The sequence below is a fragment of the Arachis hypogaea genome, chromosome 5 (genome assembly GCF_003086295.3).
Source record: "Arachis hypogaea cultivar Tifrunner chromosome 5, arahy.Tifrunner.gnm2.J5K5, whole genome shotgun sequence".
Lineage (NCBI taxonomy): Eukaryota > Viridiplantae > Streptophyta > Magnoliopsida > Fabales > Fabaceae > Arachis > Arachis hypogaea.
The window spans coordinates 92,974,716-93,000,206 of NC_092040.1; the positions used below are offsets into that span (position 1 = coordinate 92,974,716).

Consider the following 25,491-nt stretch of genomic DNA (forward strand, 5'->3'; position numbering starts at 1 on the left):
GGTTAAGTTGAACGGAGTTGTGAGCTTCTCTAACAGTGCCTGGAACTCTTTTATCACGATTTCGTCCACCACTCTTCAAGTATTTTTGCAGTTCCGTTAAGATGTAATTAGTTATTAAAATGGATATATTTTGCTCTTTAATCTCGGATGTCATTTTTGATGTTGTTCGGTGACTCAATTAGCCTTAATTATTTTGCTATGTTCATCTTTTTTGTAATTGTTCATTCGCTGGTCGTACGTTACACTTGGTTATGGCGAGTAAATTTTTTTCTAATCACGAACTAGACTGACTTGCAACACATCCAAAATCATATCCCATATGATAAATGGATTCCTGAACACATCTAAAATTCATTCATTTGAACCAATGAACATTGCCTTTGCAACTGCTAAGTAATATAGCACAAGTACGGTCCTCTATATTAATTAAAGAAATTGCCACTCCAAAAATGAGAAACATACCTACCCTTTTATGACACATCAAAAATGATATTCTTGTTCTACACAAACGAAATAGAACACATCGAAAATTCATAAATAGAACTGAAATTGTCAAAAAAAAAAAAAAACAGGATGCACCCTAATATGAAATTGGGATTTGGAATATGTAGATGCTGGAGCTGCTATTGCATGTGTTATCCTTTAGTCAATATTACTATAAGAATGTGCCTACAAACAAATACAATACACTAATGTCAACGAAGAATGGATGAATGCAACTTTAAATAAAAAGTTCTCTGATGCAATAATCTTACATGAATACAACGGTTCTGGAACGAATTCAACAATGTTGTAAATCCCACCGAGCTTAAGGAATCCATTTGCGTATTTGTTGCATTAGGAAAATGTTCATGGATACAAGAAACGGTGTTGTCGGTGAAACAATCTTCTTCAAGAGGAGCAAAATCCTACATCCATACATGAACGATATTTAAATTACAACATACAAAACTCATAGCATACTCTCTAGCAATAAACAGTAAAATAAACCTTAGGGTGTTTGCTAGCAGTAATGCGTCTCTCGGTGGCCTTGTTTGAATGTTTGTCTCCTTCAACAGCTGCAACTTCCTGTACATATGAAAATATCTTAAATTCAACAGGCTCCACACATGAAAAATATATCCAACGCAGGAGAATTGTCCAAACCCTGGCCGTCATAACTAACCTTTGTATGTTTACAACTAGCTCGACGTTTCTTAGTACCATTCTTAATTTTCCGGTCCACATCTGCCTCCAGTCTCTTGAAGCTTGGACGCCCCCTAGGTACCACATGAGGAGGGCTCTGCAAAACATTTAATCCATCAAGACACTCACTTGTGCGCATGCTTTCTGAATGTTTTGCCCGATGTTTGCTAAGTGCCACTTTGGCACTTGCAAAAGCGGACCGCAATATATCAGCCTCCTCCTTATCATGCACAAAGTCCTGGGCCACATTGTAGAAGTCAACACACAGTCCCCTAAATATATTCATGCTTTCATCAAAGCGCCGTGAGTCGTGACTACTTCTAATATGGGTGTGCTTACGATAAACATTCTTGCTCCACCGAGAAAGTATATACGACGAGTTCACCTTGTCAACCCTTCAATGGGATAAAACCGATAGGATGTGGCAACAGAGGATACCATATGACTCAAACCTGAAGCAGTTGCACCTAACTTGGTGCGAGATAGGACAAAACACAACCTCATACTCGCTGTAAATAGACATCCATTTAACTATCTTCTGTTGAGTCACTTCATAGAAGTATTGGTTGTCCTTCACTACCCTTGGAGACAGGTTGTAGTCGCACTTTTTGACAAATTCGGCTTGAAAATCGCGAAATATGCAGTTCGTGTACTCATATTGGAACTGCTTCTCAATAGGAGAGTTCGAGGCACATGGGATCAGGCCCCTATTATCTGCTGCATCGCATTCCAACTCCTGTTGTTCCTTATCTGCAAGACAATTGTCATACTGGTGCACAAATTGAATTAAACTGCTCCTACACGTTAGGTACTTATCAAAGAAAGCATGCATGCTCTCACTCCGTTGTGTACTCCTCATACCAGCCCAAAATTCGTGCTCTAGAAAAACAGGGACCCATATATTGCGAATATTATAGATATCTGCACTTTGAAAGACATATTTGCTGTTAAAATAGTCACCTATGTTGTGTCACTAAACATGCATGAAAGAATATTTAGCATAAGTTCATTTCTTTTACAAAATCTAGTCAATACTTAATACGACAAATAAACAGACCAAACAAGATTTTTAGATGTGTATTCATACCAGTAAGCTAGTTGTTGTCATGAAGGGTGTACTCTTCAATGAAGTCATACCAAGAACTTTCAAATGATTCTTGCGAATGAGACTCCCAAATAATTCCACGCATTGTGGCTTTAATTTCTTCATATCGGCTCAACTTTCCAAGTTTATGGGGTATCTTCCTCGTGATGTGCCAAATGCACAATCTATGCCTGGTGTTTGGCATGACATTTCGAATGGCTGTTGCCATGGCCCCGCATTGGTCAGTTAAGATTCCATCTGATGTTTTTCCCATACATTTTATAAATGTTTGCATGAGCCATTCAAAAGACTCAGTCTCTTCATTGCCCAATAAAGCACACCCGAAAAGACATGACCTTCCATGGTGATTGACACCCACAAATGCTGCAACTGGCATCTCATACCTATAAAAAATCAACGTCTGGGGCAATCAGTGAGTTTGTAAATTAATGAGTCTTTAAAAAAAAAGACCAAGAAAAAAAGTTACTTGTTGAGCTTGTATGTGGTGTCAAATGACACCACGTCACCAAAATACTCGTAAGCAGCTCTTGATCGAGCATCCGCCCAAAATGCATGCTTGAGACTATTATCACTATAGACACAAATGTCGTAAAAGAAATTCGGGTTCTGCTCTTTCATCCTGGTAAAATAGTCCAGCATCTCTTGCGCATCAGTATTATCTCCATTGATTTGGAGTTTACCAGATATATAATTTCTAACATCTTTCTCAAGAAATTTCAGATTAGAACGACCACCAGCTTCATCAGCAAGCGCCTGAAAAGTCTTCGAAGGTCGTATACCAGCCTGGTCGTTGCGCTCAATGACATCCTTAACGTGCATGGAGAGTTCTCTATTTTTCTTGAACATCCATGACAAACTAGGATCACACCGATGCGTGTGAGCCAATTCTACTTTCGACAGTCTCCATTTTCCAAGCTCTTTGTCAAGTTTCACATAGATGCGAGCTTTACAGTGTACAGATGAGACTGTGTTTGACCTTTGGGTTACCAGATTCTTCTTTGTTCGGTATCCATCTCTATTGCACTGTATGGATTGGTTAATGGGTGTCCTTCCATTCTTGTCGAAGTTAGTGTTTCTTATATGAGGCTCGAATCCCACTTTATTGGCATAGTTGTAGTAAAATTGGCGTGCTTCTTCGAGGGTTCCAAATAGCATCCCCACTTTTGGAATCTCCTCATCAGAAATGGTGGGATGAATTATGACCTAAAAAAAAATACATACTAACAAGGATTGTGGCACAAGAATGACAAAATAATACGTGCATATATATATTTATAGTGTCATTACTCGGATATTTGGATATGTTGACAGGAATATATGTATTAAAATATAAACTATAACTAGAATGCAAGTAAAAAAGTTGGCCATAAATATAAGAAGAATAGATTGTTACATTATAAAAAATTCTAAAATAAAAAATGGCAACTACCTCAGTCGTGCACTCAGTTTCTGTAGCAGAATTGCTTGAACTATTACAAATATTTGTATCGTCCATATCATTGCTTGAACTATTGCAAATATTTGTATCGTCCATATCAATATGGGTATCAAATGAGTGAATTTCTTCTAACGATGGCTGCGTGTTCAAGTCTATCACAAATGCCATGTTGATGTCTAAGATTATAAATAAAATAATGGTCATTATAATAGTAGAAAAAGAAAAAATTTTAATTAATTAAACTATATGCAAATTAATAGCTAAGTGTCCATTTGGTTAAACATTTTGGATCAGTAAGACCCCAAAAAAAATTTTGTGCTATTTGATAGATTTTTGGATGTGTTCTAGCAATATTGTAAGTTCGATTGTATTATTTTGAATGTGTAATAACTTACGAAATAAACTATTTCCAACCATTATCTAAAATACCAACCAATAACATCAATAAAAAAAATAAGATGAATAAATATTAATGCCCAACCAAGTAATAAAAATTCCAACTAATACCATGATAATATATTTTAGATATTTTTTATAAATAATAAACAACTCAAATTAATTGTTGATTATAATAATTTTGAAAAATTTAATGTTCAAATAAGTATCGAAAAAAATCCAACTAATAATTAAAATAATAATATTATATGCATTTTATCGAATAAAAAATAAATATATTAATTGTATTATTAACGTTTATATTGTATTATTAAAGTTGGTTGATTTTGGATGTGTTTTAAAAATATTTTGTATAAAATATCATACTATCAGATGTGTTATAATCAAAAAATAACAACACAATTTTAAAATAATTGTTGATTATAATAATTTTGAAAACTAATAAGTATCGAAAAAAATTCAACTAATAATTTAAATAATAAATATTATATTCATTTGATCGAATAAAAAATAAAAGATTAATTGTATTATTGACGTTTAAATTTAAATTTTAAAAGTTAGCCTGATTTTGGATGCGTTTTAAAAATATTTTGAATAAAATATCATGCTATCATATGTGTTATAATTGATAAATAACAACATAATTTTTATGACTATACCAATTACATCTTCTTTCTTAAACTTCAGATATTTTTTTTGGCTTCTTTGCTCAAACTACTTACATAAAAAGTACTTTATTTGCAACAACTTTATTAATAAAATTAAATAAGATCAACCTTGTTCCAATTAAATCAGCAGAATATTTTTATGTTTAAATTAAAATATAATTAAAAATATTAAACATGATATTTCTTAACAAATTACATAAACACATGTGTGGAAAATAGTAATACCTTTCACCAATGCAAAATGAGAGAGTGCTTCAGCTGGAAAGTGGTGATAGTCTTCAATAAAAACGAGATGGAGAAGAAGAATTCAACTGGCAGGTGGCAGCGTCCTTTTTTATTTCAGCTTCACTAATGCTTGTGAATCTCCAGTACAATAAGGAATTTCAAAAACTGAAGTTACGAAAATTAAGCACGCAGTCACCGTAACCACCCATAGAAGTGGGTGGGTTTTAAAATTTAATTTAAAATCTAATTATAGATATGTATCTACAAAATAGGAACATGTTACAATAAAAAAATAATTAAATATTATTTAAATTTGATTAAAGGCTTATTAGTATTGTACAACTAGTATTTTCCTAAAAATATATACATTTAACCATATTGAAATATAGAAGGTAAAACAGTTATAAACTAACTTGCTATTATTTTAGATTAACTTTAATAGTTATAATTCTTTCTAATATATGTATATAATTCTAATTTCAAATAGTAAACATATCCATAAAAAAATATACTTTCCTGTATATTTTTAGAAACATTTCAAGTATTTCCTGTGTTTCAGTATTCTTAGTCATTAATATGAAAGATGTATATATTTTATGATTAAAATTAATGACTAAAAACACTGAAATATTTGAAACTATGATACACTTGAATGCTTTCTATATTTTTACCTCCCATGGTAAAATTTTCTGGGCTATCACTGTTTACTAGAGGCCATCAAATTTGAGACACAAATTGCAGCTCCCACAGATTGATCATGAAGGAGCAGATATTTTAGACCAGCCAATGAGGCAGCTATGACTTATTATCCATTATTCATTATTCAAACTTCATGTTTCCTAAAATCTGACCATCTTAATCTTTGTGCATGATTTGTGACTTTTCTGATACATGTTTATCTTAGAAATACTTGAACAAATAAAACTTGAGACTTTTTATTCATAAACCATCTCAAAAGTCCAAGTATTTAAGTAAAATCACATAAATAACTTTATATGTGATAATTGTTTCCACAAATCAAGCAACAATTCAAACAATTTACAATGACTTGTACTAAGAAATCATAGAATGGTTGTCCTAAAAGAGGAAGCAAGTATAAAACTTACCCCAGAGGTAGGGTATCTGATATTTGAATAAACCACATTCACACTTAAAATAAGGCACATAGCAATAGCAACATTGCTCAGCTAAATAATATATATGCATTTACTTGAATTCTTAAGGGTATGTTTTGGTGGGTAGAGAGGATGGGGGGAATGAGGCAGACAAATGGTAAGGGGGTATTAAATTTAATAATAATAATAATAATAATAATAATAATAATAATAATAATAATAATAATAATAATAATAATATCTAAAGTCAATAAATTACATTTTATAAAGAGACTCAAGGATAGCATCTCAAAAATTGGTGTCTGCCTTAAACACAAAGTTTACACTGGTATACAGCAAGATACAAACTGAGATGTGGCCTCATCCCTCAGGTGTGTTTGCAAAACATCATCATCATCCAATTCCAATGTTATCACTGGACGCCAGACATTGCTCAGTTATAAGCTTTCTTTCTTGTATTGTTCTTCACTTTTCAACTTTGTTGGCCATTGAGCTCAACTGTTTCTCTAACTGCAAACCAAAGCACAAGGCCACATACCATAAATGAATGATAGTTCAAGGGGAATTCCAAATGATGAAATCAGCATTCAAAATGGTATATCTAGACTCTACTTTCATGAAGGAACACAGTTAATGCATTCAAAATGAATATATAAAAGAAAAAAGCACAAATAAGAATATGAAAAGATTAATTCTTTTTGGATAGGATCCAAGCACTTGCTCAGAGTAGCTTATTTTGTATCCAGGTCAACTTACAATCAAAGCCTTCCTTATGGGGTTTTCAATTTTTCTTTTCTTTTTTTAAATAATTAATTAAAGCAAGACATTCTGACATACCTGAAGATTTTTCATCTTTTGTCTCTGCAATTCCTCAACAAGGGTGCCAAGACTGACATAAGAGTTGAAAAATGAAAATAAGATATATGCTAAATTTAGGTTGATCAACAAACAGAAACTTAGTTAAATTCATTATACCTCTGTTGGAGTTGAACAACCTGAAAATACAGCTCTCGCTCCCTATTTGTCACCGGTGGTGCCTGCAAGTTGCGCAAATGTGAGGCCATTAAGCAACACTCATGTAATGAGTATTCATGTGAGCTGTCTAAGAGAAACAGTTGAGTTGTCTATCTATAACCTCAAGGCCACAAGTTTAAACCTTAAAATCAGCCACTGATGCATTTATCAGGTTAGGCTGCCTACATTACACTCTTTGGGTGCGGTCCTATCCCGGACCCAGATAACCGTGGGATGCCTATGTACTGAGCTACCCTTTATATAATGAGTATTCTTAACACCCCCATCCAGGGACAGTTTCTGTCCTTAAGATTTGGCTTAAATTTAGATTTTCTTCCCTAAGTTGTTGTAATCAGTGTTTATAAATATCAAATTCCTTCAATGTTTCTATTGCTTCTAGATTTCTGATACAACCGCAAAAACCTAGTCCTGAGCATGTCATTGGAACTTTTAAGAGCTATTAATATTACACAAAGGGTGGTAATGTACCTGCAAAGAATCAACTGCCTCCGCTGATTCTGCATTCTTGCCTACAACAAATAAAATCAGAATGAATAACCAGAGTTGGCAGTTTTAAGAAACAAAATTCACACAAAAAAAAAAAGATGAGCCCTTACCATAAGATTGCTCTGCATACTTTATTAGTTTAATAAGTTCTTCCTGTCAAATTTCATTGGAAAGTAAAATATCCGCCTTAGAATTGTCAATTAAAAATAAATAAGAAACTAAGAATTGCAACAGAAGCATACCCTCTGCAAACTGTTCTGTTGTAATATGCACTGCAATGATGGAAGAATAGCAGCAGCCACGGAGTTCTGATTTGGCGGACTAGCAGGAGCTCCACTAACTGGGACACAAATGCAGTTTGGCTGACCCTGAATAAGTAGAAGAAACAAAAACATAATAAATTCAATCCCCAATATCATTAACACCGATGGGAGCAAACATAATTGCATAGATCCAACCATAGGTCATCATATAATCTCAAGGAAACAGAAAAAGCTACAAATTTTAACAAATAGCATAGCCTAACCATAGATCGGGAATAAGAATGTACACCTGGATGCATTTAGAAGAGACAGACCTAAAAAAACAAAATAGCATGCTACACATACCATTGGACTGAGATCTGCTGATGTGACCTTAAAGCGCCCCTTACGCTGAACAACAGCTCCTTCTGATGTGTCATCAACTGCTTATAGATAAAGCATTGAAGTATGTAAGAACAATTTCTGAGCGAGTTTATATTGGAATGAAACAAGTTAACATCTAATTACTGACAAGAAAATGAAAATGATGAAAATGTTCAGATCATCAGATTTCAGAATGCCAATCACATTAACAAGAAAAATACACACCCAGAGGAAGGTTGGTGTTATCCCTCTTCTGCCGATATAACAATGGACCGCTATGATTCCGCTCAGAAGAATATCTTGTTTGTAGATAATCCCTTTTAAAATGCACAAAACATCTTAGAATACACACCAATAGTAGATCAACAAGAAAATCTACGAAGAAATTATCCCATTCTAAGAATCACATCATAAAACAAATCAATTATTCAACAGAGAATTTTCAAAATTTCTCAAAAACCATGCTTCAATTTATAACATAAAGCTAGCAAATGAAGCACAATCTTTTAATGATTGTTTCCAAAAAAAAAAAAAAGAAAGATAAAAATGACATACAAAAGAAATGTCACAGGCACAGCATTGCATGCAAGTAACCAATTTTAGACTTAAATTTTTTCAGCCAGCAAAAACCCTTGTAACAGAATTTGATTTCCAAGAGTGTATCTAGGGATAAGTGCTGCACTAATTGTAAGAAGTCTAAAAGACAGGAAAGAAAAAAGAGAAAAAAAATACCTGTCACCATCGAAAACCTTTTTGGAAGAAGGATAATTATCAGGCAACAAAGAACCACTCAAAAACTTTTTTTGTTGAGCTATAGCATTTTGCGGTAATGAACCACTTGGCCCAGAAGATTCGTTGTTACTTCTTCCATAATCAGTATCCAAATCTCTTGGACTGGTATTATTGACATCTTCCTCACCGACATCAAAGCAACCTCTGCATAGATTGCATATCAAGATAAAACAATCTAATGGAAAATCATATACTAAACTAGCAAATGATTTTAGAAAATATAAGGAAAAATTTTTAAGTATTTGCACAAAAAAAATCAATTGCCAATTCAAATGAAGACATCATTTAGTCACATTAAGAATTTGTCTTAAATTCTTCATAGATAACAATTACTACTAACAATTACAACATAATTTGTAAATCATGTTTACATTCAAACCACCAGAGTCTAAGCATGCAAAAGGGGAAATAAAACGTACAGCATATTATAATTCCATATCTGAATGAAGAATGTATCTAAAATGAAATTATATAAAATTTGAAAGAAAAAGTATGCACATTATTTTTATGTACACAGATTTAATGTAGTATTGATATCAAGCTATTGGATGAGATGTTTTCATGGCATGTTATCAAAACTTCTATAACCAAGTGGTCTAGAGTGAAATCTCCATTTGCCACAGTATTCTACATAAATGTTAAATTTTAGAATAAAATAGGCTAGACATATACATATTACATGCTTCAAACCTAATAGATATAATATAAACCATTCACATGCCTCTACCTAACAACTTAAACTTTTAGGAAAAGTGGTTTATGACAAACCCTAAAGACGCTCATGTGTTGTTTTAGGAGAGTAAAATGTAAACCATTTGTATTTTTACCTAAAAGAGTAACCATTATGGGAAAGATCGTAAATAACAACAGTAACTAAATAAAGATGAAAAAAATATGGCGGGAGATAAAACTGCCCAGCTTGAAACATAACATTCCATATAACTGGAAAGAGATGACACAACATTACTTAAAAAAATAATACCACCACACAAAAAGATATAAATAAATAAACGCAGAAGAACATAAATGGAAGAAATGGCCATACTTAAGTGCTTGAAGAGGTTTACTAGGAAATGAAGGAAGTGAACTCTCCAAATCCTGAAGATTGTTAAAGCCATCCTGAGAACAAGATGCACCCCAGATGATAAAATACATTTGTAGATAATAATAATAATAATAATAATAATAATTAATAAATAAATAATAGAAAGGTTAAGAGATCAAAAAGAACATAAACTGAAGTGAAGATTTCAAGAAATAAATAAAGAATTTTTTGGGCAATATCAGTACCTCTTTGTCCAGTGTGGGTGCAACATCTGAATGATTAGCTGATACAGAAGATAGACCATCTGCTGGGACCCTTTCGTCATCAGATCTATCTTTTTGCTTCTTGTCTATATCTGGATCTTCTGCATTTGGCACTCCATCATCTTGAATCTGTATGCAAAGGACAAAGAAAATAATAACCAGTAATGCGCAACTTTCCACCTAGCTAAAGTAAATAAAGGAGAAAAAGTGGGAAGGTACTACTTACGAGAGCAGCTTGACTTTTTAAATCCTCCAGGTTAAAATTCCAGGCACTAATTCCTCGAATATATTCTTTCTGTAAACACAACAATTAAAAATCACATATAATTATTCTTAAATCATCAAGGACAAGTAATAAAACATAGATACAAAATTGATACAGGCATCCAGTAAACATGTACTTAACATTGAATAATACATAGCAGTCATGAAAATCACCACCTTGCATACACTATAACCAAAATGATTGTATACTTCAGAATTTAACATGAACCAACCTGAGACAATTGCTCCTTATCTTCATAAAGAGCCTTGTTCTGAACCAGTAAATCTGCCTCTTTTGCCTGGAACACGAGGTCAGAGTAATGATAGCAGAAGTGATTTATAAACATAATACAACAATTTGAAAATAAGAAGCATACCTTCAACATTCTAAAGCGGTCTCCCAATGGAGCAAGGCCATCTAAAATTGTGCGAGCAAGATAGTCAACAGGGCGTGCATGTTTGAAGAAGTGGTGCTTTAAAAGCTTATCTGAACTTGGACGTTTCTTAGGGTCTTTCACTAAGCAGGTGGCAACCAACTCTTTGAAAGACTGAGTAGGGAGGAGGAACAATTAATATATGAATAACCTTCACAAGTGACAGACACAACAAAATTTTTGTTAAAACACCACAAACCTTTGAAAATCTCTTATCTCTTTCATAATCAAGACCAGGGGGGGCATTTTGCAAAGTCATAAGCAAAACCTACATCCAGAAAAATAAGGTAAATATTCAACTAAGTTCATGGACTAAAGCAGAGAAGTGGTACTAACAAGTAAATTTTAAGATAAATGAATTACTTTCATTGGTGGATATTTGGAAAATGGGGCATGACCATGAGCAAGTTCAAGTGCTGTTATGCCAAATGACCATATATCTGCTCTGTTAATAGATACCAAAATATAAGAGAAAATAAAAAGAACTCATCAAATATTGCAATATCAGATTAAGAATAAAAATTCCTAAGTTCATCAAAAACAACAAATATTTATTTAAAGGGACAAAAAGAAGCCCAACAGGGATAGGTAGAAGGGAAGACACTCACTTAAAATCATATCCATGTAATTGCTGCATAACCTCAGGAGCCATCCTGATGAAAATAAACACAACTCACAGCTTCAGCGATCATATTCACATGACTAGCCAGATTTAATATGAAACTACAATAAAGGATTATAGCAACTAAATGGTACCAGCAGGGTGTTCCAACAAAAGTATTTCTTGATCGTTGCCTATCTCCAGTATCAAACATACATGCTGACACTCCAAAGTCAGCTAGTTTGACTGCACCATTAGAATCAATCAAAATATTCCCAGCCTGCATAGTTAAGTATGTTTAAAAGAAAGGGGAAAGAAGCAAAGAAAGAAAATAAGACATATGTAGGCTTGTAAAGAAAATGGAGAGAGAATTCATGCAAACAAAAGGAATGAATTGGTAGATTCAAATAGGCTTTACAAGCACCAAAGAAACAGGTGCAAGTTCTGCAAAAACTGAGACTCAATCACACATTTCACCTAGGATTTTGACTACAATCCTAACTCTCAGATTCCGAATATTCATATCAAATGGTTGCATGTTTCAAAATTGGTAAGAATGGATGTTTGTCAAGATGCAGCCCAATACCTTAACATCTCTGTGTATGTGACCATGGTCATGAAGATAGACTAGTGCTTTGAGAACTTCACGAAGTAAAGTAGCAATAACAGGCTCTTCAAAACCCTCGGGAAAGGCAGATTTCATTATATGAAGGCAAGAACCCCCAGCCATGTACGGCATCACAACCCAAAGATTGTGTCCAGCAGTAAAAGAGCAATGTGCTCGTAGAAGATTCGGATGGTCAATCAAGCTCATGGTCTGTACCTCCCTCCTAATTCCATCCTGCATAATTTGCATAGATATCATTGAGAATGTATTCAATCTGACAGCTATGGAATACACACTTGCAAGTATCAGCAAACAATCTAGTATCTAATAATTGAACTAATAAAGGAAATTATCCTTGTATTATTAATATAAAAAAATTTCTATCCTTGTATTAAAGCAAATGACACCACACGTAACAAGACATTTGAATTCAATAAGTTTAACAACTAATTGGACTGGAAATGCATAATTTATCACCAAGCAGTGTAATGATGACTGGAATCTTTTTTTTCCCTATTTCTACAAGCCACATTGAACCAAAAGATGCATTAAAAAATTATATAAAAAGATAAATACAGTAAAATCTGAAAACAACATAGCAACTCTTTATACATAGATTAAATGGAATACTGGGATTGTAAGGAGCCACACAAATAACCTAATTCAATGGCAGCTTAGCAAGCCAAGCAATGCGCATTTACTACAAACAAATTTTTGTTGCACAGAAAATAGAAATACTCAATGGTATGACAAATAACCAAATATGCAATAAAATTTGTCACACATAAATCTGAAAACCAAAAAATTTCAAATTTCATAAGAATCTAGCTTACATACCAAATCATTGTTGCACTTCTCGAGATCAAGAACCTTGATGGCAACTATTTCATTGAGTGGAATGCAGAGAGCCCTGTATACTGAGGCACTAACACCTTCACCAACTTCTTCATATAACTTGTAATCTTTGGCATTAAGAGGAAATCGTTTTTCTGATATATGCTCCATTTTTTCTTCTTATATCATAACATCAAAATGTACCACTCACCAAAAATAGATACATAATGCAGAGGTGAAACCAATGTTATAATACTTTCAGGTTGGTAGCACTTTTCCTTTGAACAAACCAAAGGATAAAATGCATCTGAAGATGCACTTTTTTATTTTTCCTTCCCAGTATTTCTTTTCAACTTCAATGATATATTTAACATGGTAATGTTCTCATTCAAAACTAATTAATATTACGAACTCAAATATCTGAGCATACTGATGTGCTAGTCGACCAGCTTTGTGAGACAAATTGAATAGGCATGTGTCACAGAACTAAACTAGCATGAGACAAGAACTGCACATAACTTATTAGTAGTATGGTAGCTGAACTGCATCAAGTCAATCTCCAATATCTGCAGCATAGATGGCAAAAACAGACCTACTAGTCAAGAAAATTGAACAATTATCCTTACGGGTGAAAAATTGATACTGAACAGAATTACAAGAGAATATTATTTGAGAGAGGGGTAGAGATACATGCACATATACAAAACTAATGTTCTGTAAAATAGAGCGCACGAGCTCTTTTTGTTATGAACTAAGAAGTACTATATATTTGAAAGTTATATGCATTCAGAGGAGAGTTTCTTGTAGGACACCATATACCAAAAGAAAAGGATATATGTTTCTTCAGTTTGTCATATAATTAGAACAAATGGAAGTTGACAGCCAGCATATGCAGCTTTAAAGCTGAAAGAACTTACAAAGAGAATCATTCCTTCCTTTTTGGACTATCTAATTATCTTATTCCCATTTTTCACACAATTCTGAACTATGTGGCCTGTGGCTAGGACTAACTAACCATAACGTATACCAAATCCACAATCTAACTCAATTTATGCCATTATTCCTTTTGTTTGTTTTTTGCTCTGTTTTTCGTCTGAATGATATTCTTCTTTTATCAAAAAAAGAAATACTTCACTTTAAAGCAACTTATCAACAATGCCAATACCCCTATAGTTCCATCCTTTGACCAACCGTCAACACAAAAATCCCCAATAAAAGTATAAACTATCATCTGTATATTCCAAAACCTATAAAAATACAGCCCATTGAACATGGTTGATTTTCCTATTTTATGTTTTCCTTGTCAGCACAAGAAAAGTACTCATATCAGAAAACGAGTTTGGTAAGTAACTCATTACTCCATTCCCCATATAAAATGAAAACTGCCTTCTTACAAATATACTACCCTTTTTTTTCCCCAAAAGTGATGCAACATAGAGGATAAACACATTTTAGACTGTAGAAGCGAGTTGTCAACATTCAACAATAACAACAAAAAACAAAGATGGATGAATAACACCATTGTGCAATATCAAGGATGTTGTCAACAATGCCCATAAATAGAGCTTCCATATTGTCATCCATCCAGGAGCATCAAAACAAATACCCAAAGAGGTTATAAACTATCATCTATATATTGCAAATCCTAAGGACATGCTTTACTTCCTACTTTGTGCTTTCCTTGTCAGGATAATAATGTCATCGAATCAGAAAATGAGTTTGGTAAGTAACTCACTACATAGTTTGCTGAAAATTTGACTCTTTTATAAATAAGCAAATAAATGTAATAAATACGTTCCGCACTTCAAGAAACACAGACACAATTAAATTTTTTCCCTCTTCCATCAAACATTCATACAAACTACTTTGGTTGCTCCCAACTGTGCAGAGGTATCTTGAAGAGAAAAATTGTATGTGAAGAATTTAATTTGTTATATTCTATGTGCATGAAATTGAACTGTTGGTTGAACTAGTTGCGTACTGATACAAATGAACACGTAAGGAAAGAAAAGAAATTTCAACATTTAAAAACCCTAACACATTCTGTAATGGTTTTAAGAGAAACAAAATTAAGTGTAGAAAATTATAGAAATGGAAAGTTGAAAACGGTTTCTAAACCAAAGGCAAACAGTTTTCGATCAGGTATAATTCTTCCTTCTTTACTAATTTGATTCACAATCAGATAATGGAAGGAAATTCAAGCTAGTCGTTCAAAGCTCAATAAAATTCATTTAAGTTATCACATTCCAAGTAACTCATCAATGAACACTTACACAAATTTGAAATCGGGTGTAAATTAATGGCAAAGTTAGGAATAACAACACCTGAATTTGATGTATATATAGAAAAATTCCTAAAACTTGAATGTCATTTACCCCCCAAAAATAACGAAGATGAGATTCTACATAATTTAAAAAGCTAAGCTGGCACAGAAACAACATTTGAATAGGTAGTCCATGCAAATTTATCTCCCATGAGCCTGCCATATGTTCAAGCCCTCAGTGTTCTTGGAGGTGGATTATGGATCTCATGTCCACTTTTGGGAGAACCATGGTCTAGGAGATTTGCACTTTAGATACGCCTTTCTATGTCTTCCTTATCTTTTTCCCTTATATAATTGAGTTATCCGAAGAAGAAGAAGAAAAAAAAACAGCGACAAAAAAAAAAGCGAAAAAAAAGAAAAACCCTACATTTTGAGATTCTCTTTTTAATAAAATTCCAAATGTAAGCTTAATGGGAGAGGAAATTTTCTGCATTCAGGTTTCTATTTGGTCTCCTGGACTCTATTGGTCTTCTAACCCACATAAAAGAGAAGTGATCCTTCTACTCTTCTGAGGTATGATCATGAAATCATTGTCTACTCCTTGCAGTTGAATAGATCTACTTGCTCTTTTATAAACCCCTCAAGAAATCCAAAACCTCCACTAAGGTCAAGTCCTTATATTAGGACTATTGGTGCATACTATGTGTGTTGTATATGTGCGTTGTTTAGGAGCTCGCATAAAACCAGTTCCAATATTACTCTCACATTGGTCTCCAAACATTCTTCCAAGGAATTATTCCTTGGAACAGTGGATGTGACCCATGTCGTTGGACTAGTTTTCCATGACTACCTTTCATGGCTCTGGAAGAAGTAAAGAGGGCCAGGCACTTTCTGTTTGAAGAATAACTCCCGAATTATGAGTTTCAATGGATTTATGGGTGCACTTGGTTCAACTTATTTTAACAAAAACTTTGACCAAAAATCAACAACAACATATTTGTATAAATTTATAACAAAAATTTCAAAAATCGCAGTGTTCCGCTTTTTTGAAAAAGCCAAACAGAATAGCTTGAGTAAAATCAATTGTCAACATTGTTCAATTATATCAAGGACAAGTCAGGAATTTTAGCTTCTATTTGGTGTAAAGCACCTAACCACCTTAAGGGGCTTCCCCAACTGAGTGGTGGACAACTTTTCTCGATTGATCTTTCCTCTTTTTATATTGCTTCGTCTATTTTTCTCTTACATTATATAGTAATTATGCTCCAAATTCCTTGTATTTTTATCATCCACCTTAGAGAAATTCTCCTTTAAACTAGAGAGCCCTCACCTATGCATTTCTTTTTCCCCATGATTGAGAAGATATTCTAAGATTCATTAAATCTCCTTAGCATACAGTAAGCAAAGCAAAATAACCTAGTTAAAATAACCTAGTTGTCCATTCATCACTCTTTGGCAACAAAACAAAGTAGTTACTAAACATTCCAATACAATAGTTCCTAAACTACTTCTACTTCAAACAACAAGAATAATGTCTAAACTCAGCTCATTTATGCTTAAATCTCTTGTGGCCAACTCATTCAGAGTCTTCTGAGGTCTCCCTCTATCCTAGCCGGTGAACTTTTTCCCATCTGTTTCACCATCCTAACCGGATGCTCTTCTAGACTTTCCCCAACATGACCAAACAACCTAGGTTGAGATTTCATCATCTCTTCAATAATAGGTGTTATTCCGAATTCCTAAATTACGTCTCCAATTAGAAACTCCACCTAAGTCAAAGATTTCATAGGCAATTCCCAACTTATAATATGAGAATCCAAAAAGCCTTTCCATTTCCCAATGAAATATATGAAATCCAAATATAAGTATAGATTTCTTAGATAAATTTTAGTGCTGCAATGGATTTACGTGATGCATCTCAAATTCAAATACCAAGTCCACACCAAGCCACTAATCCCTAAACTCCAGGCCCCACCCATCCAAAACAAATTGCATCACAGCATAGGCAGCATACTTCTTCCTAGTATATAATCATGTTTAGGCCCCAATCCTTGAGAAAGATAACTCTTTTGAATCCCCAAAATCTACAAGAGATTTTATGACAAGAATAACCTTCACTTAATATCTGCAGGGAACAAGCAGACCTTTAGCAGGATCCCCCCACCCCCCCCCCCCCCCCAAAAAAAAAAAAAAAAAAACCCACCAACCCACACACACAAAAAAACAAAGAGCCTCTTTAATTGCTTTTCCACTGTGAACTTGACAAGTTTTTTGTTGTAACCAATAAGATGCAATAAATTGTACCACAAAAAATTCATTAAAAAATATTATAAACTCAATCCACCAAATTATTCAAGAAATGGCAATTGTAGATATGGATGCAAGTTAGATTCAGAATTCAATTATATGTAATCTACGAACCAAATAAATTGAAGTTTGCCAAAGATCCCCTCAACAAAATTCGCATGATTTAATTTTTCAAAAAACTCCATTTCACTCTCTGCTTTTTAACTGCGTCAGCTCATCTCTTTGCTTCAGCATAAAAAATCTACATTCAAATATTCCATTACAAAAATAAATAATTAAAAAAAAAACACAAAATTGGCCACCAGATGATCAATAAGTTCATTTGATCAACAAAAAAAACCAACAAAGTCAATGAATTTTCAAAGCAACAACACTCCAATCAGCAGCTAAAATAAATATACATATAAAAATTTAATTTTTAACCATTTTTCAAGCCGTTAAATGATCCAAACATGAAATGGGCAACACGTGAATTCGATAAAGTTGATCACAGAAAAGCGTAAACTGAATCGAAAAGTAGCTTAAAAAATCGCAAGCTAAGACAATAGAAGAACGAACCTAGGGTTTGTAGTGAAGAAGGTTGAATTTTTTTTCAGTGGAGTTGAAGAACAAGTGAATCTGAAACGACCTAGTCAGATAAAAGCAGCCACGAAAAATATATAGATACTCAGAAACGAAGGCGGTGCCCTTTGCGTAGGAAAAGGGTCGAATTGCAGTTCTTCAAGAGTATGGATTTTCCTGATTTTGCTCCTCAAATCAAATTCCTTTCCTTCGGAAAGGGAAAAAAAACTCTCTCTCTCTCTCTCTCTGAGGCTGAGCTTGTGTTTCTGTGCCAAACAGTTCATTCAACCTTGATTGAATCTGTCACGGTTTTTTTTTTTTCCCTCTCTCAATTATAATACATACAAGTATTTATATATAACAAAATATTATAAAATAAAGACTTAATTACTCTCTGTTTGTTAGTCATTATTATTTTTTTCAACAACAATTTATTATGGTCTTTTACTCTTTTCAAACTATTAAGGTAAGAATCTAATTTTTAGTATGTCATGATCATATTAGTAGTTAAATATCATTAAAATTGTATTTATTTTTAAAAAGAGGATAAGATAAACACGAAGAATAAAACACAAAAAATAGAAATATAAAATTTTGTGTTTTTATATTTTGTTTGATGATAAATTAGAATAAATTATGAAAATTTAATTTATTCTGATTTTTTTTATTTAAAAAATTTAAGAAGACAAATATAATAATAAAATAATATAATTATAAAAAATTAACAAGAATGATAAAAGAAAAAATAAAAAATAAGTTGTGTGATTGTATTGTTTGTTAGTGTTTCTGTGTCTTTCCTGCCAAGATAGATACAAAATACACTAATTCAATATTTTTGGATACAATATTTCTATCTATATCTCATCTGTCAAATACAATTTTATATCTCTATATCTTTATTTTAGTATCTTGTCCCTGAAAACAAATACAGTTTAATTTATTTCTCTTAAATTATAAAAATTATTTAATATATAACGCAATAAATTTTTTAAAACGTTTTACTAAAAATATCAACCATACACAATAAATTATATAACAAATATATATATCCGTGGCACCGTGAATCTTGACTCATTTAAAAACCTTTTACTCTAAAATTCAGGCTAGATAAATTTTACCCCTCAAAGATTAACAAATAGAGAAAAAAAAAAATACTATAAGCTCCTTAGCTTTTTATAATGTCGCACGTCTTTAAGCCCGTGTTTGGTTAAGAAGATTGAGATTAGGAGGATTGAGATTTAATATTGTGTTTGGTGATTAAAAGACTAAAATTTTAGAGATGGAAATTGATATTTGAATAATATTTTTATCAAAAATATTTTCATTTAATTTTTTAAATTTTAAATCTATTTCTCGATCTTCATATTTATTTTAAATTAAACATAATATTAAGATATAACTCAGTTTAGTATATTTTACATTAAATATAATACAAAGACTTAATTTAATCTCAGTCTCTTTCAATTTCAGTCTTTCAGTTTTAATCTCCCTTCTAACGCAGCCTAAACGTACACGTATTCCAAGTTTAGAATGTGGCAAAAGGATAATACCATTTTTTCAGCAGACATTTCCATCAACTCTGCCTATAGGAACAGTGAAGGAGAGAAAATAAGAACTTATGGCTCTTAGTAGGGTGCTATCGATCCTAAAGCAAAGTCCTAGTATAGGAATAATTGTACGCATTATCTTTTCTGACATAGGTTATACGACCTTAACTTCATTCATTTCATGACTATTTCAGTCTCTAATTAGTTATTTCAATCATAAATTCTTTTTTCTTTGACTTTTATTGCCTCTTATAATTTCTTAAAAATTTGTTCTTTATATTTAATATGTCAAATTAATCTTTTAACTAGTAAATGATAGCAAACAATTGTAGATCAACCACATACATAAATACAAACAATTCACTCAACACAATTAATAGAGAATTAAACACAACACAAGATCACAGAAATTATACTGCAAACAAGTATAATGCATGTCTGTTCTATACAGGTCATGAGTTCATGTGTCGATTTACACCCCACAATCCGACATTACCTAAGAACTTAATTGTCATAGATATGATTTTCCAATTGTATCAATCCGTGTATACGTGTTGATATGGTTAATACCATTAGCACGTGATAACCGCGACAATCGTCACAAAACTTGAGCATATAATATACATATAATGGCCATTACGTAAGTGTCTCCGAGATCAATCATCAATAGTACGTAAATTTTTTCGAATTCGATGATCAAACTGTACGTGATTTCTCCAATTTTGATTATCAACGGTACATGGATATTCTCCGAATTCAATCATTAACAGTAATGAATAAATGGGACAAAACCTTTGTCTTTATCAGACGAACATTTAATCATTTAGTTTTTAATTTTCAGTCATTCATTCATTCATCGGTTCAGTAAATTAATCTTAATAATCATATCACAATCTTTTTATCATATATCATTATAATAAAATACTATTATAATAAAATATTATTATTTGTTTATTTTTTATATATTCAAAATCAGCTCATTAAATGAAGTCTAACTTGTCATTCAAATTTTGCAAATTTTTAATGTATGAAATCCAAAAAGTCCGTTACTAAAAATTTGAGTTATTATAATTATAAGCTATTTTTTATTTAACGTTTTTTTTTTGTGACTTTTGGTTTAACGTTTAGAATATGAAAAGTATGTTCAAGTTTCTAGAATATGAAAAGTATGCTCAAGTTTCTAGAATATTTTAATTTTTTATTCAATTACTTGTTTTATGAATTAATAAGTTTTAGTTTTTGCGTTCACTTGAGATGTATTTGATTTAACGTTTAAATCTAAAAAATCACGTTCAATCTTCTTGAACACTTCAATTTTTAGTTTGATAATGTTTTTCTCTCTGGAAGGTAAATTTGATTCTATATCAAACTCTTATTCACTACAAATAACAAATTGCAGCTTTTGCATTCAATTCTTAGGTCTGAAAGAAATAATTAAAAAAATTATTTGGTTTAATTATTTTATTAATTTTTATAGTTTCACCAAATTTGTAATTAGGTTCTTATAATTTTTTCTTTTTAATTGAGTTCCTATACTACTTTTAATTTTATAATTAGGTCTTTTCTAGTGTAAAAAATATTAGAATTAACTAAATATTTATCCGCAAATAAAAAGCATCCACAATTAAGAACTTAATTAGATTTTTTACCATATGTTTTATGGAATAAATATTTCGTTAATTTTAACGTTTTTTACAAGAAAATGACCTAATTACAAAATTAAAAGTAATGTAGGAATCCAATTGAAAAAAAATATATAAAAATCTAATTATAAATTTGGTGATGTTATAAGGACCAATAAAATAATTAAATTATTATTTTTTTATCAATTTTATTTTTCATTCTCATGTGTAATAAGAACACTGGAAAATTTTTGTATTTATTTGTTTTCTGACTAAACATATTTTACAGGCAAATATTTTTTTAGATGATTGCTATAGTATCTAAAAGTGTTGCCTAACTTATTAAAAACAAAGTTAAAAATAAAAATATAAAAATAATAATTTGTAGATATTTAAAGTTTATCCAAAAAATAAATTAGACAAAAATTAAGTACTAAATTATAGATAATATAGAATTTACCTTTTTTTATATTGACATTTTTTATATTTTTTAAGTTTTGATTTTTTATTAATTATTTATTTATTTTGTTTATACAATGAATTAATCTGTGAATCTAAATTTTATTTAAAAGTTTTTTATTGGTCAATAAGTTAATACATACATAATATAAAATTTAAATCTCTAATACTTATTTAAATAAGTAAGTTGACTACTTAATCAATTCAAATTGGTTAAACCTAAAATAGATATTATTACTCTTATTGTAATACTATCATTCAAATACTTGCCTTTTATTATATTTTTAAATGAATATATTAAACAATTACGTAAGAATGTTATTAATGAGAGTAGTAACATCTATAGATTAAAAAAACAATTAACAAAATTAATATTATTCCTATTATTTATTCCAAATAACAATTGAAGAAGTTAATGAATAATAATTTAAATAGCATAATTTTTTCATATTTAATTAAGAGGTTGCGGGTTGAAATCTTCTATTTTTAGTAAAAAAAAAATTAAAAAAAATTTTGATAGAATTGACATTGACTAGTTATTAAAGTCAAGGTCAAATCATGAGATATTTCAATATTTTAATTTTATTCATTTTTTTTTAATTTTACTTTTAACGGTGTCAAATATTTCAATTGTATTATTCGGTCAAAATTTCTTAAAATCAATATTTTTTTTTTAAATTTTGTCCTTATTTTATTCTTTCTTTCTTTTCCTACAAAATTCTCATTCTCTTTTGTCTTTATTTCATATTTCTATATTTTTTTATTTATCTTCAGTAAACATTCATATTATAATGAAAATCGAATTAGTAAAGTCAGAACAAACGTATATACATTGTTACATCTTTTAATTATCTTTTTGTTTTTACTTTTCATAATGAAAAGAAAAAATTTCACTACATAAGTAATTTTGAAAATAACATACAATAAAAAAAGACATCATCAATTAAAGAGTAATAATTTTTCCTTTAAGAAATTTCGTAAATGCACTTTGAATAAAATCTCTCAAATGCGAACAATATTATTAATTTGAAATTCTCAATAGTTATTTTAAAATTTTATAAAATAGGAAACACGTATATATATATATATATATATATATATATATATATATATAAAGTATTTTTTAGATAAATCGTAATAATATTTTAATCTTTTATTAATATTAAAATATAAATTAATTTTTTTTATTATTCTTAATATTTTATTTTAATTATATAAAATATTTAAAAATATTTTTAAATTTATTTTAAAAATAATACATGTTAAAAATAAAGTTGGACACACTAATACGTTTTGGTATTTAGGTATATCTAAATATGTTTAGAAAAAAATTTTATTTTTATTAAGACACGGTTGGTCACAACCTATGATGCACGGACACTGTAGGGACACGACACGACATGGGACACGGGACACGCCAACGCAAATTTTAAATCTTACATGCCACGGGACACGCATAAATATTTTTTTTTTTTTTTGGTGACTGCATAAATATAAAATATAAAGTATTTTTTAGATAAATCGTAATTATATTGTGATATTTTATTGATATTAAAATATAAAATAATTTTTTTAATTATTTTTAATGTCTCATTTTAATTATATCACGTATTTAAAATATTGTTTGTTTTAATAAATAATAATATATACTATATCTAAATTAATTTTAAGAATATATGTTAAGAATAAGGCTAGACACACTGATACGTGATGGTATTTAGATATGTTCAGGCATGTTTGAAGAAAAACTTTTTTGTTTTTTATTAAGACACGGTTAGATACAGCAGACACATATTGGCTGAATGTCTATGAATATTATGTTCGAAATGTATTCGACATACAAACACAGTAATTCAGTGAAGTGTCTATACTTCATAAGACACAACAGACACACATATCAGATAAATATTAACAAATATTGTATCTAAAATATATTTGCTATACGAACAACTCAACAAAATTTTCGTACTTTAACGATCAAATATATCACGTAATCATCTCTCTACTATTAACGAGGAAACAAATATCATCTTAAATGTAGTCAAACTTGCTCCTTGCTATTAAATGACATTTCTTTTTCTTTAATGGGTAAATGACATTTCTTTTAAGTGTAATTAAATTTGGGATTTAGTTAATGAAATAATACTACATATTTAATTTTTTTTATTAATTAAATTTAATTAAATTAGTTTAACATAATAAAAATAAGTTATGACTAATATTATTCTAAATTTTATTATTTAATTTGATTAAATTTAGTTTATAAAAAAATTTAAATGTATAGTATTACTTTTAGTTATGATAAACTTATCATTAGTAAAAATTTTTAAATATTTTTATTTAATGAATACAAAACAAATGTATTAAAAACTTAAATTTTTTATATTTTTAATAAGAATCTTTTTAATTTATAAATTTAACATGTGCTCTTAGGATACAAAATAAATAAATCCTTAAATTAATTCTTTTAACTAATACTTTTTGAAATAGATATTATGTTTGTTTGAGTGTCATTAAGTTGATAAAAAATATTTTTTATTTATTTTTTAACGTGTTTAGTGAATTTCTAATAGTAAAAATAAAAGTACTAAAAAATAAAATATATTTTTTTCTTATAGAAAGATATTCTGCAAATAATAAATAAAAAATACTTTTGTATTGTTGTACTTAAACATAATTGATAGATAAAAAAATTTTGTATGAGATATTCAAACATAAAATTATTTTTATTTTTTTAAAAAATCTTTTAAAAAAAATATTTTTTTAAAAACTCACCCAAATAAACCCATTGTCATTCTAATTTTAATAATACCATTCATTTTTCTATAAAATTTATACATTATATAATATAAAAAATTTAATATGAAGTGACGTTATCAAAAATTGGAGTAGAACGAATTGTTATTCCTCTTTTTTTCTCAGAAAAAAAAAACAGTAGTATTATTTTGTGATAAAATATAGATAAAATATATGCGTAATTGACATAAATTGTAAAATATTAATATTGATACGAACATAAAACATGACATAATACGTAAAATGTAGATATACTAACTTCAGTTTTGACAAAAATTAAAATTTTTTATATTGTTTATAATAATATCTTGATATTTTTATATTAAACTAAAAAGTAACGTTTTTATATTTTTAATTTTTTTTTAATTATATAAAGTATTTAAAATATTTTTTTAATAATTAAGAATACATATTAGTTCTAAATCCATTTAAATAATATAGATTAGGAATAATATTGAACAAGTCTATACATAATAGTATTTAAAAAAGTCCAAACATATTTAAAAAAATTTATTTTTGTTAAAATATGTTTAAATATAAAAAATGTACGTCGAACGAGTGTTATGTCCAATTCTTTTTAATAAAATTATTATTTTATTATCTACTATATCTGCTAAGAATTTGGAAGAAAAAAAAGTAAATTATCCGATTTTTTTTTCATTTTAACTCTTTTTTTTATAGATAAATGTTATTTATTAAAACTTAAAAATAAGGGTAATTCACTTTTACAAATCAAAGCAACTCTAATTTTACGTGTATCCCTTAAATTTAAAAACATTACGTGATTGTCTCATTGCATATTTTTATATAAATCGAA

At 30.1% G+C, this 25,491-nt stretch overlaps 3 protein-coding genes across 4 annotated transcripts; all 3 read right to left on the minus strand.

Moving 5' to 3' along the window:
- Positions 1-376: 376 nt before the first annotated feature.
- On the minus strand, positions 377-1,893 carry LOC112799767 (uncharacterized). The gene is made up of 4 exons (XM_025841798.2): positions 1,166-1,893; positions 991-1,068; positions 756-908; positions 377-669 (listed from the first exon to the last, which is right to left on the minus strand). Exons 1-4 carry the CDS (start codon positions 1,469-1,471, stop codon positions 643-645), a joined length of 564 nt encoding a protein of 187 aa, XP_025697583.1. The 5' UTR covers positions 1,472-1,893; the 3' UTR covers positions 377-642.
- LOC112803761 (protein FAR1-RELATED SEQUENCE 5-like) lies at positions 1,583-3,896 on the minus strand. The gene is made up of 5 exons (XM_025847232.2): positions 3,720-3,896; positions 2,757-3,493; positions 2,323-2,673; positions 2,047-2,129; positions 1,583-1,935 (listed from the first exon to the last, which is right to left on the minus strand). The coding sequence occupies exons 1-5, from the start codon at positions 3,894-3,896 to the stop codon at positions 1,583-1,585; spliced, it is 1,701 nt and encodes a 566-aa protein (XP_025703017.2).
- Positions 3,897-6,374: 2,478 nt separating this feature from the next.
- Positions 6,375-18,581, minus strand: LOC112801968 (serine/threonine-protein kinase BLUS1). Of its 2 annotated transcripts, XM_025844936.3 has the most exons (22): positions 18,248-18,578; positions 17,804-17,930; positions 13,123-13,685; positions 12,265-12,519; positions 11,834-11,958; positions 11,686-11,730; positions 11,441-11,522; positions 11,277-11,345; positions 11,021-11,191; positions 10,877-10,942; positions 10,606-10,674; positions 10,362-10,508; positions 10,117-10,190; positions 9,012-9,215; positions 8,505-8,596; positions 8,262-8,338; positions 7,896-8,021; positions 7,764-7,806; positions 7,636-7,676; positions 7,108-7,169; positions 6,970-7,021; positions 6,375-6,642 (listed from the first exon to the last, which is right to left on the minus strand). In XM_025844936.3, exons 3-22 carry the CDS (start codon positions 13,288-13,290, stop codon positions 6,598-6,600), a joined length of 2,013 nt encoding a protein of 670 aa, XP_025700721.1. In that variant the 5' UTR covers positions 13,291-13,685; positions 17,804-17,930; positions 18,248-18,578; the 3' UTR covers positions 6,375-6,597. The 2 variants fall into 2 exon arrangements, with proteins under 2 accessions (XP_025700721.1, XP_025700720.1); XM_025844935.3 differs by lacking the exon at positions 17,804-17,930 and having other exon boundaries at positions 18,248-18,581.
- Between the last annotated feature and the right edge of the window lie 6,910 nt (positions 18,582-25,491).

Coding starts and splice junctions, on each gene's coding strand:
- LOC112799767 (XM_025841798.2), bottom strand. CDS start 1,471: ATGAATATATTTAGGGGACTGTGTGTTGACTTCTACAATGTGGCCCAG. Junction 1,069..1,165: donor CTAGTTGTAAACATACAAAG/GTTAGTTATGAC, acceptor TCATATGTACAG/GAAGTTGCAGCTGTTGAAGG. Junction 909..990: donor CTGCTAGCAAACACCCTAAG/GTTTATTTTACT, acceptor GTATGGATGTAG/GATTTTGCTCCTCTTGAAGA.
- LOC112803761 (XM_025847232.2), bottom strand. CDS start 3,896: ATGGCATTTGTGATAGACTTGAACACGCAGCCATCGTTAGAAGAAATT. Junction 3,494..3,719: donor AAACTGAGTGCACGACTGAG/GTAGTTGCCATT, acceptor ATTTTTTTTTAG/GTCATAATTCATCCCACCAT. Junction 2,674..2,756: donor ACCACATACAAGCTCAACAA/GTAACTTTTTTT, acceptor GATTTTTTATAG/GTATGAGATGCCAGTTGCAG.
- LOC112801968 (XM_025844935.3), bottom strand. CDS start 13,290: ATGGAGCATATATCAGAAAAACGATTTCCTCTTAATGCCAAAGATTAC. Junction 11,346..11,440: donor CCAAATATCCACCAATGAAA/GTAATTCATTTA, acceptor TTCTGGATGTAG/GTTTTGCTTATGACTTTGCA. Junction 9,216..10,116: donor AAACCTCTTCAAGCACTTAA/GTATGGCCATTT, acceptor CAATCTATGCAG/AGGTTGCTTTGATGTCGGTG.